The sequence below is a fragment of the Hetaerina americana genome, unplaced genomic scaffold (assembly GCF_022747635.1).
Source record: "Hetaerina americana unplaced genomic scaffold, ioHetAmer1.1.p SCAF_3, whole genome shotgun sequence".
Classification (NCBI taxonomy): domain Eukaryota; kingdom Metazoa; phylum Arthropoda; class Insecta; order Odonata; family Calopterygidae; genus Hetaerina; species Hetaerina americana.
The window spans coordinates 91,072,795-91,088,753 of record NW_027286874.1 but is presented as its reverse complement, the minus strand read 5'-3'; the positions used below and the strand labels follow the sequence as shown (position 1 = coordinate 91,088,753).

General features: G+C 34.3%; 1 protein-coding gene across 1 annotated transcript in view; it reads left to right on the top strand.

Moving 5' to 3' along the window:
* form3 (formin 3) overlaps positions 1-15,228 on the top strand; it is a 183,317-nt gene extending 168,089 nt beyond the window's left edge. The window contains exons 16-24 of the mRNA XM_071587447.1: positions 116-295; positions 1,488-1,591; positions 1,965-2,181; positions 4,824-4,961; positions 5,833-6,073; positions 6,200-6,477; positions 7,100-7,318; positions 8,460-8,668; positions 12,737-15,228. Of these exons, the coding sequence (XP_071443548.1) occupies positions 116-295; positions 1,488-1,591; positions 1,965-2,181; positions 4,824-4,961; positions 5,833-6,073; positions 6,200-6,477; positions 7,100-7,318; positions 8,460-8,668; positions 12,737-14,425 (3,275 nt within the window). The 3' untranslated portion in view covers positions 14,426-15,228. The remainder of the gene's footprint in view (positions 1-115; positions 296-1,487; positions 1,592-1,964; positions 2,182-4,823; positions 4,962-5,832; positions 6,074-6,199; positions 6,478-7,099; positions 7,319-8,459; positions 8,669-12,736) is intronic.
* Positions 15,229-15,959: the final 731 nt, after the last annotated feature.

The following is a 15,959-nucleotide window of genomic DNA, read 5'->3' as shown; positions in this document are numbered from 1 at the left end:
TAAACCTTCCCTTCCTTGTGCTATGCTGCATTCATAAATTTAAGAACAAGCAATACATATTCCTTCTTGAACTTATAGGGGCGTACTTCCAATTTCTGCCTTTTATTTCCTGCAGGAGGTGAAGCACAGTTTAGAATTGAAGAGTGTCTGCGGCTGGTGCAAGCTTTTAGTAGTCGTTTCCGCTCAGCTGTCTTGGATAACAAACGAAGGCGTGATCAAGAGAAGCAAGCAGAGGAGAGACGCAAAAGAAGAGAGCGGGAAGAAGTTGTCCGGGCCCAGCAGCGTAAGAGACATGGTAAGTGCTTGCATACTCTATTATGCTGTGATCTCATCATACCATAATGAGTTCATTGATGTTTTTTTTGAACTAAGGAAATTCTCTCTTTCTTGCTCGATTAAAATTGTCATCAGTACTAAGACAGGTGCAAAAATCGTTCTGTTAATTTTGCCAATCTGGTCTAAAATGAAAGCTTATGACTTAATTGCAGGAAATATACATAATAATTTCTAAAAGGAAATTGAATTCTATTTTTAGCCAAATATATTCCCCCTCCAAAAATATGATCTCTACTTTCCAAGATACCTAAATTTTATTCATTCATAGGTAATTTACACATTAGATCTATGTTTTGGGCTATACCAAAAACTTATCCCTAAAGTGTTCCATATTACATTTCCACTTATGGAAAAAAGATTATTTATTTTTGATTATTTCCTTTTCCATGCTTTCCATTTTTAATATCATCAAATGGCAAAGATTCAGGCATGATTGAGTGGAATTGGAACATATTAATTACCAAATAATATTGTCAGACCCTTTTTGCTGTCAGGAATTGTCGGACATTTTCCTTTATTTAACAACTTAATTACCTGCCAGGTTTCCTCCATGTATGTACTATATTAGCCGCCTGAAGATGATATAATGCATTGAATCTTAGTAATAAATTTGTTAGCTAGTGGAACATTGCTATTATGTGGTTGTTTACCTGAAATGTATTCCATAGTTTGAGCAAGAAAATTCGTTTCTTATTAACCTTAAAATGGCTATTCTTTGTGCTGTACTTCGTCATGAAAATATTTATTATTTTTTAAATTTAATCTTAATTTATTCATGAAAGCTATATGTACAGAAAAATTAAATGATTAGCTCATAACATTTCAATACACAGAATATTAAAATACCCTAGCTCCAAAAAGTAATGGATCAATCAATCACTATGCATCAGCCACATGCATTTTGACCAAGGTTCTGATGTGATGCTCTGTAAATTACCAGATTCTTTCGCAGTACCAAACAGAATACCTTTATCAAAACACATTCTGTTCTACTATTGCAATGAGTGTTGATGGAATATGAATGAAGTATGATGCATAGTATACTTACTACCTTGTGAATCATACCTACAGGAATGTTTTATTTCTTATCATAATATCTGACATTTTTATTTTGACTGCTATCTTCTACACAACCTGTCTGCTACTTACAGGCAGTTCGGGGGCTGGAGGCTCTGAAACGGAATGTAGTAATTTGGTTGACTCCTTTCTCTATGAAATTCGCTCTGGCCACATGGGGAATTCCAAGGATCCCAAAGTGAGTATAAGCATCTAGTGCAAACATTCTGATGTACTTCAACAAATTATTTCCAATAATTTAAAATAAAATAAATCCTGAATATATCCCTGTGTATCTTATGCATTTTATTCTATCCCTAATATTTTACTCACCTAATTTATTGTGCTTATAAGATACAGGCTTCCTTCTTAGGTTTTAAATACTTACTCTTTTTTTACCTGGAAACCTTCACTGTATATTTTACCAAAATATACTTTCAAATATTGTATGATTTGCTTCTACTGCCGTTAAAATTGATCATTTTGAATATTTATGCAAATATAGTACAGTCAATAAGATTCATTTATTTGTGGCAGATATGACACACCTATAATGTATATTATTTTTGTAGTTACGTAAGCTGAAGAGGCAGGGTGCTTTGGAAACTAATTTGCATAATGGTGGTGGAGGAGGAATTACTTCAGAAGAAGAAGTTTCAATGGGAGGCTCTCCTCATGTAGCCAGGAGGAGAATTGGCTCTTTCTCTGGTGTTGAAGCTGCCCCAGGATTAGCTGCAGTCTCTGCTTCTCTGACAGCTAATAACAGCAAGGAAGAAACTTACTCACCAGGTACTTTCAGTAGGTTTTGGAATTGAGAAGGAATTTGATATATGCTATAAAATGCTAGCATTTTGCAGTCCCAAAAGCACTTTATAAATTCTGTGTATGGGTGCCTGATTAAGAGAATACTGATTTACAATACTTTCTCACCTCGGCCATCTCACTCACCATTTTATTTAAATGTGTTTTAAGGGAAAAATTTTGTTTCTTTGAAAAAATATATGAATTTGATTCATTCTCAGGGTATTCACTTTGGCATCATTGCTCAAAGTACCCTATCCTTTCAGCTTATAGTGAGATGGAATAAATGCTATGAAGAAGTCAGTCATCCCCAGACCAGAGACGAAGTCATTTTCTTTTCACGGTACCACACAACCTTTTCAGAACTTCAACGTAATATTCTACATTGATCTTCTGACCTTTTGGAGCAAATTTGTAGTGCACAACACTTTTGAAATCAAAATTAAATAATTAAAAAATGCAGGTTGGATAATTTTTGGACACAAATCGCATGTGCTTTTTGTGGCTCATTTTTTTCCATGGGAATTATCTTTAGCCAGTACATGGCGCCATCATTGCTTGTAAACAGATTTAGAATAAAATTCTTAACACCACAAAATCCACCCTCGTCAATTGGTTTGGTCAGTTGGGATCATTAGCTGGAAAATGTGTTTCATACCATCAGTATTAGAATCATAAGTGGACCTCTAATTAAGGCTAGGTGCATCAGTGAGTGATAAAATGTTTTGATAGCTGACCAACTTGTATCAGAGTAAAAGCATGTATCACATAAAAGCAAGAAATTGCTGAAGTCTGAACCCTGTTTCAAAGAGGATATTTAAAGAAATAAAATGTGCCTAATTAACATGAAGAAGATGAGACAGGAATGCTCTGCAATCTATCCTTTTAAAGCACCAACAGAAAGATTCACATCAAAAGGCGTTGGTTTAGGAAGATAATTTCGACTTAGATAAAATTAATTTCTGCCATCCACTTTCTGGTAATATGTACTTTTCACTATAAATTATTAAGTAATTTATTGGCCTCAGGATAAACATAATGTTTTATTTTGATGTTTGTCTCACTAACCGTTAGTTATCACTGGTCAGCTGACAGTGATGTTCAACTAGTACCTACTTAGGTTTGATGATGTATGGCAGTGTTGACAAAAATATCAAGAAATGGAAGGGATCTGATCATGCTCTGCTTTGATTTTATTGCTTTGGTCATTATTTAAATGCTCTTTGTATATTAATAAAAAGCTTTTAATATCTATTTTTCATATAATTTCCCTAGCAAATGCAGATAATTTTAAGTTTCACTGGAAACAATTAAAAATACATCACTGAATAATTCACCCAGCTCTAAGACACTTTTAAGCATGCTACAAAGTTAGAAAAGGAAGAAGTTAAAATTTTAGGGTTTGAATTAATAGATGAGTTCTCAACTAATTCTGAAATGTGTTGTAGCCAATTATTATATGTATATATATATATATATATATATATATATATATATATATATATATATATATATATATATATATATATATATATATATATATATACATATATATAATAAAAAATGATATAATATGTATAAGTTTGTTACAATATTACAAGCCACTATACCAAATTGCCACATAAAAGTCATGAAAATGTGTGATACATTATTATTGATAGCTTCCTGGCTAATGCCCTTATACCTATGATTTAAATACCAGCACAGACAGCAATACCATCCTGAGAGTCGTAGTCATTTTGTATGATTTTCTAGTTCCACTTGCAGTCATCTCTGCCCAAATTCAGTGAACTCTCACCTATTCTTTGTTATCTTGCTCCATAATATTAAAGGTATGTTCAGAAGGTACTCCTCAATCCATAATGTGAGGTATGCAAGGAAGAGAAAGGAAAAGGATTAGTATATAGTATTTGATGGAATGATGGGATAAGGAATTATTCAGAATTGAAGAAGGGTTTAATTGTTGTACTCTGGGGTCAGGTTGTCTTTTGGATTAGACTAAGAAATGTAAGGGTGTTAAGTTTGTGTCCATCTAAAAACTACCCTAATGCTAGACTGCCAATAATTAAGGAAAAGATTTAAAAAAAGTACCATGTACTTGAGCCCATCTCCATGTTTTTATCATTTGTGTTTTAAATTTTGAGGGAAAAGATTTATATTTTATTTATGCATATTAAATTTATATAATTTCTTTTGTAATATTTTTTTTATTATTCATTCTTTATTTCACTGTAATTACTTGAATGAAAAGTGTGACTTTGATCACACCGACAAATTGCCATAATGGTTTGTGACTTCATGACCACCAGGGTAGATTGAGATTCTCTGTCATTCTGCTGAATCACCAAATTCCCAAATAATATTTTTTGTGAAGGAAAAATTGTGAATCTATTGCCTGAATTGATTTTCCAAATGCTTTTATGAATACTATTTTCAAGAATTCAAAACAAAATTGCTGCAGAGCTGCCTTAGTAACAGAATAAGTAATTTATTTGAATATTTTGTATTTGAAATGTTATATTTTGAAACTTTCCCTTTGAATCTTTAAAATGTCAAACCCTGGTGGTGGTTAAATTTGTAATTACTGATATTACACTGTTATAGCATAAAAACAGTAATTTGTGTTACAGATGTAACTCCAAATGGCACACTCCGACGCCGCCGTAGTCGAGTGCCCTCAGAAGAGGATGAAAGTGGACTAATGGATTTCCTGCGGTATTCGGGTCATGATGGGTCAAGGGAGCGTAAATCGTGGGCAGGCACAATAGGTAAGGAAGTTGAAATGCCAAGAAACTATTGAAAGAAAATTAATGGCTAAAGAGAAAATGTTTGGTATGTGAAAGAAAATCCAAGTATAATATCTTAAGAAGAGTCATTTGGATACTAGTGGTTTTGTAATTATGAGTGTGAAATATAATTTTCACTGTATATGCATGGTTTTTGTTTAGGAAAACTTAAAGAATTTTAATGGATTTCAGTAATTTTGTGAGATGCTAAATTCTATATTTCAAAAGAATTAACATATAATTGACAAAGTTATAAGTAATACTAATTGAAAAAAATTGCTTTCAATAATTACATAATTATTCAAGAATTTTTTGCTGTTAACTATTTCTTAACCCAGTTATTACAGCCTAGTTTTGATAGTGCTATTGAGAAATGCTAAGGGAATTTTAAAGGATTGCAAAATGTTTGAAAAAGTCATGCTTTATTAAAAGAATAAAATTTACTGTAAAAAAAAACAAGAGAAACATCTTTCATGAAGTAGATAATCAGCTCTTTCAAATAATACTTATTTTATTCAACCAATATAATTATTATTAGTTTTAATTATGAATTTATATAATATTCATTATTAAAGGACAAAGGCTTATATATAAGCCAGCGGTAGTAGAAAGGAGTTAATATGTATTATGGGTAAAGCACTTCAAGATAAAATGCCTTATGCAGACCCAAGTGTGATGTAAGTTGTATCTGATTTCATGGAGAAACAAGGGGATGCAAGTGAATTAATATATAAAACACTCCAAAAATGTGTTGGTATTTTTTTATAAAACTAAAGGGCGATATGTCGATTGTGCAAAATGAGCTACTTGATGTAATTTTGATATTTTAATATTATTCGTTCATATTTCACAGATGGCTATGGCTCACTGGATAGATCATGGGCTAGAAGAGCAAGAGGTGGTGGAGCTGCAGGAAGTAGTGTACGACGTCGGCCTGATCTTCTTGGTGCTGACTTCTCCGGAGACAGGGAGAGGCCCACATCCCCATCCCAGTTTCTCGAAGCTCATAGTGCAGGCAACACTCCAACAATAACTGTCCCTGGAAATAATTTTAACCAGCATAATGTTGTTCCCCCTGACACAAAACCTGGAAGGTTAGCATTGTTTTACACCTTAGAAAATGAATGGAGATGGAGACAAGTAGCCTTTTTCTTATCTTTTTCATGTACTCTTACTCAGTGATTATCCTCAAGTGGGTTTATGATTTATTTTATTTGTAGGCCATGGAAACAGAAAATTGAGGCTTGGTTACAAGAGAATGAAAAAGAAGAAAGAGCAATGCGTGATAGGCAATCGACCCTCTCGTCATCGTTCAGGAGTTCTAATCATAGCTCAGCAGATCGGCCTGGAAATGGAATGTCACTGGATGAAACTTTATTGAGAAAAGAGGGAGAGGATATGGAGGATGAAGAAGCCAAAAGGAGGTTTAGGAGGAGGCAGAGATTAGCTGAAAGACGGCCAATTCAAGGCAGCTTGGAGTCCACCCCCAGTGATAATGGTTGGTATATGAAAAATAAAAAGATGGCAATGAAGCATTAAGGGTTGGTTTCTGATAGCAAACATTTGTGGGATTGAACCTCATTAAGACATGTTTTTGTTCTTAGTTGATTGGTAAACAATGAGATCCGAGGTATTTGGTTTCAACTTCATTCATAATGCTGATTCCTGAATTATAATTTTTCTCTTTCATAGTATCACTGTGTATAAGCTAATGTTAGAGCTGTGATACTTTTTTATGGTATAATCAATTACTCCTGATGTGTGGTATTGAAGAAAGCATGAACATGAGAATGATAGACCTCTTAGTTATGGCATAAAATCCAGCAAAGTAGTCTTATATTATGAGGTATTAATTTGTTAGCAACTATAGCACTTACCACCAGGATTATTTTATGCGATAAAATGTAATTTATCAATTGTGTTGAAGTAATTTCATGCTGGCTTGCAATCCTTCTGAGTGGTTTAATAGGGGTTTATTAAAGGGTATACATTTTGGCACAGGGATTTCAAGCCCGAGCTTAATTGAAGTTAGCTAGTCTCTACATGCTTCAAACATTGTTATTATTAATATTATTTTTTTTTTAATTTTCCTGGCAGTATGTGATGAATTACTTTTGTAGTTGTAGGGGGTGGAACCACTGTAGTTATGCTTGGTGGAGAAAATTTACATCCTCTGCCAGAAGGAAAATTAGCTACAACAGATGCTATTGGCCTTGCTTCCAAGAAGGGTATCCTGTCACCTGGTGTTGCAGCTCCTGGCCAATACAGAAGGGTCTATCAAGACTGGAAACCTTCTGTGGAAAAGACTGATGTTGTTGGTGCAATGGAAGCAATTGAAGGTTGGTATAATATTCAGTTGTTCATCTCCTCCCATCCATGGTTATATGTTTACCATTGGAGAACACGTACTAATAGTAATTCACCATTCATTTCATATTTTGGCATCATCCATTAGACAATTTTCTGTGCACTTGTTTTAAATATTCTCTATAGCTTTCTCATAATATTAGCCAGTGTTGTGGAGCCCGAGTATCAGAGTGATTTTTAGGATTAAATGGGAATGAAATCATAAGAGTGCAGTTCTAGGTCTCTGAGAATTTTACCTGATGAAATCATCATCATTGAATCATTCTATAGTGGTTTTTAAATTAGCGGCAGAATATTCAAGATGAGAGTTAAATTTCTTAAAATATATTCTGAGGTCTATCAGCCCTTTGGCATTAATCCCTTGACAAATTCCCTCATCTTTCCTCGACTTGCAACTGCCCTTGATGTAAAACCTGCTCACTTATCAGATCTGCTCCCCAGTCCCCACATCCACTCATTGCCTTCCCACCTCATTCCTACTCTAACTGCCTCTCCAAAAATGTAATCTATCGTCTATCATGCAATCGATACTCATCTATCTACATAGTCGAATTCATTGGCCAGTCTGATGTAAAGAAGGCCTATAAGAAGGCCAAAAGCTAAAAAAATCTTAAATGTGTCTTTTGCATGTTTTCAATATGTATATTTTTGTGTTCTTGTGTGTGCTTCTACATAATCAAAATATAATATATATATGTATATATATATATATATATATATATATATATATATATATATATATATATATATATATATATGTATGTATGTATGTATGTATATATATATATATATATATATATATATATATATATATATATATATATATATATATATATATATATATACATACATACATATATATATATAAATATACATATATATAATGGGCTGACACAATATAACACAAATAGAATAGAATAGCAACATTTAAAAGGACACTCACACGGTAAATTGTTCGAGCTTTTGGCCCTCTCAGAGGCCTTCTTCAAGAGAGACTGCAGTGTGTGTGTATATATATATATCTTGTACGAAAGTCTAAGGGATGTGAATAATAATTAAAGTTAGTTAGCAGCTGGGCTATGAATAATTTGGAAATTCAACCTGATTCTGCAGGACGTGACAAGTCTGCATGGCGGAAATCAAGCCTCAATGTTCCAAACAGCTGTGAAGAGATATCATCTAGTTCAACTGGAGAAAATGGTCACTCCAACTCTCCATATGGAGGGGCAATTCTTGGTTCTACCTCTAGCAGACGAAGAATAAGGACACCTAGGTCATCATTAGACACCACACCTGCATCTATGGGGCAACCTCAGCTTCAGGTATGGGTTAGATAGGTTTAGCAAAATTTTTGTTAGCTCATAGTTTGTTGTCTTTCTTTTCTCTTAAGCACTTTTTTTTCCTTTCTGTTTAAGTGCCAACAGTGTTGTATGCTCGTAAGAGTGTAAATCATTATTAAGGTAATTTTTAATTGAAAGACATTACTGCTTTCATAATAATTACCTACTATTTTGATTAAATCATTCTGGTAATATGATTATTAATAGTAAGAAGGCTCACTCAAATTTAGTGGCAAGCATTTTGAGTAACTTGAAAGTATGTACATTCATTTTAAAAAAACTTTCACACATATCCCAGAATTCAGTTTTATCCTTACATGTGAGTTACCATGTGAATAAAATTCAGCCAGAGTTTTCACCACATCCACTCTGCTCACAAATTGACTTACTTTTGATGCAGGAATTTTACTCTTATGACAGGTTTGAATTATCCATAAACATAATGTTAAGTGTATTACCATTAAATGATGATTGCTTTGCTGTCAGCTCACTGATCGATGCGTTCCTTGAAAATTACTACTTACTGAGATGAACTGTGAAGTACAAATTTCATGAACTCCGGTAACTTTGGCTATAATTAAACAGTCATTATGAAATCAATTTCACAAACAATAAATATAATTAACTCTATTGTTAACCAAAGAAAATGTTTGAAGCCCATTTCCAAGTAGATTTGTATATCATGGTTTGTAAGGCAATGTAGCTGCATCTGAGACATTAACGATGGAACATAAGGCACAGTGATAAAAAGTAGGCAAGTCTAAATCATGAAATGTGAACATAAAAAGTTTACACTATATTATCATTTAAGCAACTCTTTATTGTAAATGTCAATTAGTATCGTAAATTTCAAGTAGTTTGCTGAAATAATAACAAGAACTAAAGACTAAATAAATGAATAGATTAAATTTTTTGAGGATGAAGGTGTTAATTTTTTGAAATAAAAAAACTTCATTTATGAGAAATTGTATTTATTTTTAATATGCTCTTCTTTCAGCTCCATGCACTTTTCCCTGTGATATTCAATAAGTTCGAATCCCTTTTTATTGTAAGAACTGCCTTGCTTCTCAAAATAGCCATTTGCTGACATCTCTTCTTCATGGCTTGAAAATCTTTGACCACCGAGCCATTTTTTTCAAGTTTGTGAACAGAAAATATCCAAAGGAGCTAAATTTGGCGAATAGGGTGCATGAGGTAGTAATTCAAGCTTTAATTATGAATTTTAGCCATTGCAATAATGGATTTGTGAGCTGGTGCATTGTCTTGATGAAACAACACTTTCTTCTTTGCTAAATAAGGCCGTTTTTCTTTGATTTCTTCTCTCAAACGTTGCGATAATAAATTCATATAATACTCCCTGTTGATAGTTTATCCTTCTTCAAGATAGTCAATGAAAATTATCCCACGCGCATCCCAAAAACCCGACGCCACGACCTCACCTGCAGATGAAACGGTCTTCGCCTTCTTTGGAGTGGGTTCTCCTTTTTAAATCCAAGTTTTGATTGTTGTTCTTTTGTCTCGGCTGTGAAGTAATGGACCCATGTTTCATCCATGGTTATGAAAAGGTGCAAAAATTCTACTTTTTTCTGTGACACTTTGCTAAACACTCAATTGAAACATCTTTACGATACTGGTTTATCTCGAGTGTGAGCAAACGCGGTACCCATCATGCACACAGTTTCTCATGTCCAAATTTTCTGTAAATATGCAATGAACCGCACTTCTTGAAATGCCTACTATGTATGTCTGCTAGCTCGCGCACTTTCAGTCGTCGATCATCCAGTATCACTTTGTGGATTTTCTTCACCTTTTCTGGAGTCATCACCTCATTAGGTCAACCAATGCAATGCTCTTCTTGACAGCTCGTTCGACCTCGTTTAAACTCTGCTACCCAATATTTAAATGTTGTAAACAAAGGAGCTGACTCACCCAGAGCAGAATCCAGTTCAGCTTTTATATTGGTTGAGCTGAGGCCTTTCAAATAAAAGTATTGTATCACATAGCGATGACCAATTTTCTCCATTATCACAAATTCACTGAAAACATTCACTATTGATGGCTGCCAAACAAATACTAAACAACGTAGCATCTTCAAACTTGAAACTTATGCTTTATAGATTGCATAATTTTTAATACAGTTATATTTATCAAACATATACTGCCATATCTAGGTGAGGCCGGGTACTTCTGGGCCTTTCCATGTATAGAATTGATAAGTCCCAGTTGGTCTGCTATGATTCATGAGGAATTTCATAGTGTTTTCTGGATTTTTATTTGACTCAAAAGAAATTTTCTGAAACAATTGGTGAAATAACAATTTTCTAACATTTCAAGGCATGTGTTCTTTTATTCCCCATTATACAATGTCCTTTACCTAATGAAATTCACACAAGAAGTGATAGTGATCTTATCTATGGAAAAATATTAAATCAGGTGAAACTAACAGTATTACCATATTTTCTGGCCCATTATTGCACTTTTATTACTCCTATATGTGCTCCAAAACTGGCCAAGGATATAAGAGGATTACTTCGTCCTTTAAGTCGTAAGCTGATTCACTGTGCAAAATACTTACTGATAAGTATTTTTTCCCTCATTATGCATAGAAATTGGTTGTCTTTATATTAAATGTCAATAAAGCAGTGTTTTGAGCCGGTAGTAAGCAATGAGGCCTTAATATTTCCTTGGCAGTACTTCCTTAACAAATTCCCAAATAAATCTAAAATATATGCAGTGTAGCAATTTTTTTTCAACTCAAGTGTAATGCTACTGCCAAATTTATATGCATTGGTGCTATTGGGGATGTCATCCCATGGGTCAAACGGTGTATCTCTTGCGGTAAACTCAGGGTTTACAGGTACTCAACCATAAGTAATGATATGATAGTGTTGCTCAATGTGTAATTCATTCAGTACTCTAAACCTTCATGTACTCCTTAATTGCCAAAACGAGGAACATGTTGGTCAGCCAATTTAAAAGCCTTTGTGCCATTTGTGGCTGCTTTGTTAAATAAATGAATAAAGAACTGGATAATAAACATCGGAGGAACAGGATTACTCTTTCAACAAAAATAATTGAAATTGAAGCAAGAAAATTAGTGACACGTGTGTTTGCTATTGCCAATTTTTATGGAACAACATCAAGATGTGAGAGATTAATAAGAAAAATGAATGCTAGATTATATTCAGTGCAGTGTGGAGATTAATATAAATATAGAGATATAATTTGTCTGCATATATACAAAACATTCCTAAGAACTTCATAATCTGACTAAAATTCATATTGAATAGCATTTTGGGTACTGGATGTTATCATGCTTTGTAAGTATTGGGAAAAACTGGTAATTGCTCTAATGAAATTCAAACAAAAATTACAAATTTTTAAATCCAATGCCTACCAAATTAATTAATACTGAAGTGTGAATAGATAATCATGTATCAAATGGATATGAAATTTCATATAAATTTATCTTTTTGAAAAAGTGTTAAAAGTAAAATAAAAACATTGATCAATGAAACAATAACTATTACTTTGCTCTATGGACGACTTTAGTGGCTCTTATGTCCCTGAGATCCAGATAAGCCACATTTGGTCAGTGATCAGGTTAACCAGAGGTCGACAAATAAGGTTAGCAGAAAACTGATGCCTGATAGACATGCCTACCTTTGGTTATTAGGAAAGCATATATCTGTTGAATTAGTATGGTCAGCTGTAATGATGTAATTAGGGCAAATTATATGAAATTAAGCTATAAAAATAATAATATTCTCATAAAAATAAAATTCCGAGTTCATTTGTTCATATTTATTCCTTATTGATGCTTGTTTTCAAAGGATGAAGAAAGACTACTCATAGTATGAGGCCTTGAGCATATGCATTAATATAGTCGTGGAGCAATCAAGTCATAGGAAAATTAATAGCCAGTTTTATTTTAATTTTATCCATATTATAGTATTAACTATGCAAGTTTCTATGAAACAAAGCTCATGTCATCAGAATTTTCATGACTGCATCAATTTTTTTCTGATATTATAAACTGATTTTTTTTAGGCTATTAAAGAAGAGGACAAGAGGAAAGGGATAATCGGAACCCTGGGCCGTCAACAGTCTGAAGATAAGCTAACTCTTTACATCCGTAAAGAGGGTGAAGAAGATGTCGATGGCAGAGGAGGCTCACAAACTTCAGATTCAGTATCAACCCATGATTATTCTCAAAAGAAGAGTGGTGGTTCAGGAGTTTCCAAAGTAATAATTAGTCCCAGCAAAGGAACAAATGTTGGGCAGTCTTCTAATGGGAGTAATTATAACAGGCAGAACAGTTTACCAGATGATGTTGATGAAGAAAATGTGGAAACTCCACCTGTAACAAGACGAGTACTACGACCAGAACCTTCAGCTTCTCGAAAACTTCGAACCAGAACAACCAATCCAGTGGAAGATGAAGAAGAAGAAATGGGAGATGGTCAGTTTGAGAGATTTTCGGCAGCTCGACGAACATGGCGATATAAGAGAATTTCAGAGGGCGGCGATGAAAATGATGGTGATGGAAATGGGAGTCGAAGGCAACCAGTAGAATCTTCACCTTCCAAGGAAATCAGCCATTCCTCAGAAAATCATGGAACGAAAAAGGTTCGTGATGAAAATGGAGTGTCAGCTGAGCCAGGCATGGAGAGAAAAGGTTCATTCCGTCCAGCTGGGGAGAGCAGTCTTAATCCAACCCTTGCAAGAAGAAGAGGTGAAAGAGGAAGGAGTCACATTGAACCTTCATTGGTTGCAGAGGCTTCTAAAAGGAACAAAGAGTTGGAAGCTACTGGCATCAATCCTACAACAAAGACTGAGAGACCTAACATTAGTAGAGTTAAAGTTGGTGAATCAGTCACTGAGGTCCAATCGCATAACAGCAAAGTGAACTCACAAAGTGCCAATGGTACAGACTCGGGTAGTGAAGTTCGTATGAATTCAAGTGTAAATGGAGGCACCAGTGGGACTGAGTCCAAACGTTCTAGTGTTAGGTCTACATCCTCTACCACTGGGACATCAGGACCATTAGAAGATCGTGTAAGGAATGCAAGTAGTGTTTTAAGGACAAAAAGAGGTGACAGTGAAGGGAATACAGGAAAAATTCCAACTAGATCTGCTAGTGTCCGTGGTGCAACAACATCCAGGAGTACCTCAGGCGTGGAGAGAGTACCATCAAGAGGCAGTCTTCGAAGTAATTCTAGGGGCTCACTTATTTCAGTGGGATTAGTTAAGAATGGTATGGCCAACACAGCTCCAGCATCAATTAGACGTAATGGGTTTGGTTTTGGGGGAACTTCTACCAATATTGCCAAGAAACCCCCTGTGACAGCAAATGGAGTGTCAAACACAATTTCAAATAATTCAACCCCAATCAGGCAGAGACTTGGAGGCAGTACATTAAGTTCCCCAGTTGCTGCAAGTACATCCCTTCCACCAGTTAGGAAGGAACCATTAGCTCGTCGTGGTTCTGGGGCTTCAGTTGCTAGTTCTGGAGGGGGAACTAGAAGTTATCGAGCACCTGGTCGTGATAGTCATACCCCATCTCGTTTACCTTCACTTACAAATTCTCCCCAAACTCGACCTGGAAGTGGTCTCAGCTTTATGCGCCCAACAGCTGCAAGCTCAGCAAAGGACTCAATTATGAAAGAGGGTATATCAACAGGGACCAGAGCACCAGGGCCAAGGACTCCTCCTGCATCTACAGAAAGAGTTAAATGAAAACAGTTATTTCACAAACAGACAAATATAATTTGAGTTGTTCTGTCCATACAATTATTGTCTTATACCCTACCATAAAAGTGATGTGATTTTGTTTCATAACAAAGTCAAGTGAAAGTAACATATAGTCAGTTTAACAACCACTTACACAAAATTGGACCTATATGTTACATATATATATATTATATATTTAATGTAAGAAAAGAAAATGACAGGCTTTTGGCGTAATGTTCTCTCAATTTTGAGAGAGGCTGTATTTTTAAATGAAACCAGTCCATGTGTAAGTATTGACAGAAATGTTTGTGCACATCTTTCTGTTTACAATTTTCAATACTTACACTGACTTATTGTGTTTGTATGTATTCAATTTAGAATTTGTATTCTTAAAGACAAAATGCTCGTATGTAAAGTTACGAACCAAAATGTATTATACAAGAGAAATTTACTGCTTATTAATTATAAAAGGTTGAGATTTGTAAAAAAAATATACGTGAAGTAGCCACTTCACCGCATTTACTTTATCTGTAAAGAGTGTTTATGTAAGCTTTAAAACTTTTGTACTGAAACAAAATATTGACTGTAACTAACAATGACTCAACCAAATAATTAAAGTTTGGTCAAAAATAATCTGAATATTTTAATGGAAGTTGTACATTTTAGTGGATGTGAAATACTCTCTAAACAAATATTACATTTTCTCTTAGAAGTAAATCACATAAGACAACATCTTTGCACAAAAGTTGTTTCTTTATATAAATAACATGTACTGAATTTTGTTTCCCATGTGATTGCTCAGAGGGCACATGCTGATGTAAATAAATCAATTTAAGACTTTTCAAAATGAAAAGTCTTCTCTTTCTAATAATATAATTGAATTAAAATATTTTTGCTTCTCTGCCCTCATTCATTTGTCAGATATAATTATAATAGTGTTTCAATGCCTAATTCAAATCTATATCTTGCTTGATATTGCCATGCCTTCATTCATTATTATTGCTATGGGAACGTTTTGTGGCCTATGACTGCCCTCGCAGGTAGAGATCTCGGGCAGCAAGGCTTGCCTCCGAGGTGAAGAGGGCTTGGAAAAGATCCCTCACTTTAAACGTGAAATTTAAATCCTAGTTTCAAGAAATCTGTGTTCCTGTGTGCAAGTTTGGCAAGTCAAATCTGTAAGTCTTCTGTCTTCTCTATGCCTTTACTTAGCCCATAGGTTTCCTTATTTTGAATGCCTTTGTTGCCAGCATAATTTTACTCCTAATGCACCATTTTCCATATTCATTTTTCTCCACTTTTGTTCAATTTTCTCTTTTGAGATGAGGGTACCTATCCCATTCTACTACCTCAAGTATGGTTGCATTAAATATAAGGAAGAACTCAGGGCAATTGCTGTGTGGGGTAAGAAATTATTCAGAACAATTCCCTAATGGTAAGGAAAGCATTCTGTTGAAGGACATTGTCCTAACTATATAGTTCATGTATTTTTATGTCGTAAAAATATTCACATGTATATTTAAATATATGGTACAACCCCATA